General features: G+C 52.7%; 1 protein-coding gene across 1 annotated transcript in view; it reads left to right on the forward strand.

Moving 5' to 3' along the window:
- The window catches only part of LOC125482763 (TP53-binding protein 1-like), a gene marked incomplete at both ends in the record, with an annotated part of 2,172 nt that extends 1,081 nt beyond the window's left edge, over positions 1–1,091 (forward strand). The window contains 2 exons of the mRNA XM_048594900.1: positions 348–547; positions 946–1,091. Coding sequence (XP_048450857.1) covers positions 348–547; positions 946–1,091 — 346 coding nt within the window. The remainder of the gene's footprint in view (positions 1–347; positions 548–945) is intronic.
- Positions 1,092–1,127: the final 36 nt, after the last annotated feature.

Consider the following 1,127-nt stretch of genomic DNA (forward strand, 5'->3'; position numbering starts at 1 on the left):
GTGTGAGTGTGAGTGTGAGTGTGAGTGTGAGTGTGAGTGTGAGTGTGGATAGAGCCTCCCAGTGCACACCCACCGGCTTTAAATAACAATGTGCATTCTCTCTGATCCCAGGGGTAGGAGAAAGAGAGAGAGCGCGCCCCTCACAGTGTCCCTGGCAGATTTAGGGGCAGCTGAGGTGCCTGATTTTCACGCCCAGTTACTGAGATCGACATCAACTCGCTTTCAAAATGTGGCCCAGTTTGTGTGAAACCCAGCACCTCTTCAGCTAAAGCTGCACTGTGTAGAGATGTTGATTTTGTTTTCACACTCTGAGTCAGACTGATGGTTTTCCCGGCGTTGTGTTTCAGTGTAAAGCTGCATACCAGTGTATCCTGATCGCTGACCAGCACTGTCGGACAAAGAAGTATTTCCTGTGCATTGCCAGTGGAGTCCCGTGTGTGTCGAACCTCTGGGTTAGAGATAGCTGCCTGGCCAGTCAGCTCCAGCCTTACAAGAATTACCTGCTTCCAGCAGGATACAGCGTGGAGGCTGACCGCATCCTGGAATGGTGAGAGCACGGAATCTCCCCCTACTGCTTCGGGTTTTCATTTGTGTACCCCACTGTCATTTCAGAATCTACATCTCCCCACCCATTTTAACCCCCCGGCCCCATCACTGAGTCTACCCCTCACACAGCGCCCCTTCCGCTCCGCTGTCACTGACTCTACCCCCTCCCACAGCCTCACCTTTGTTCAAGTCAATTGAAACATTGAAGTTGATGTGATCTCAATGACTTCGTCTCCTTTCCAATCTATTCATGCTTCCTGTTTGCCTCCTCTCTTTCACCCCTCCTCTCCTCTCTTTCTCCGCTCCCTCCCTCCCTCTTCTCATTCACTGCTCCCTCCCTCTTCTCTTTCTCCACTCCCTCCCGTTCACCGCTCCCCCTTTGCTCTCTCGATTCCTCAGGCATCCCCGGAGCACTCCGTTCAAGAACATGAAGTTGCTGCTTGTGTCGGACCAGCAGGAAGGTTTCCTCAGCCTGTGGTCGGAGATCCTGATGATGGGAGGGGCAATGTCAGTTCGGCAGCACAACTCCTCAGCTCACAATAAAGGTCAGCGTCAACCTAACCCATACACTCGGTCCTGGG

This window comes from Rhincodon typus, unplaced genomic scaffold (genome assembly GCF_021869965.1).
Source record: "Rhincodon typus isolate 14 unplaced genomic scaffold, sRhiTyp1.1 hic_rhity00016631, whole genome shotgun sequence".
NCBI lineage: Eukaryota > Metazoa > Chordata > Chondrichthyes > Orectolobiformes > Rhincodontidae > Rhincodon > Rhincodon typus.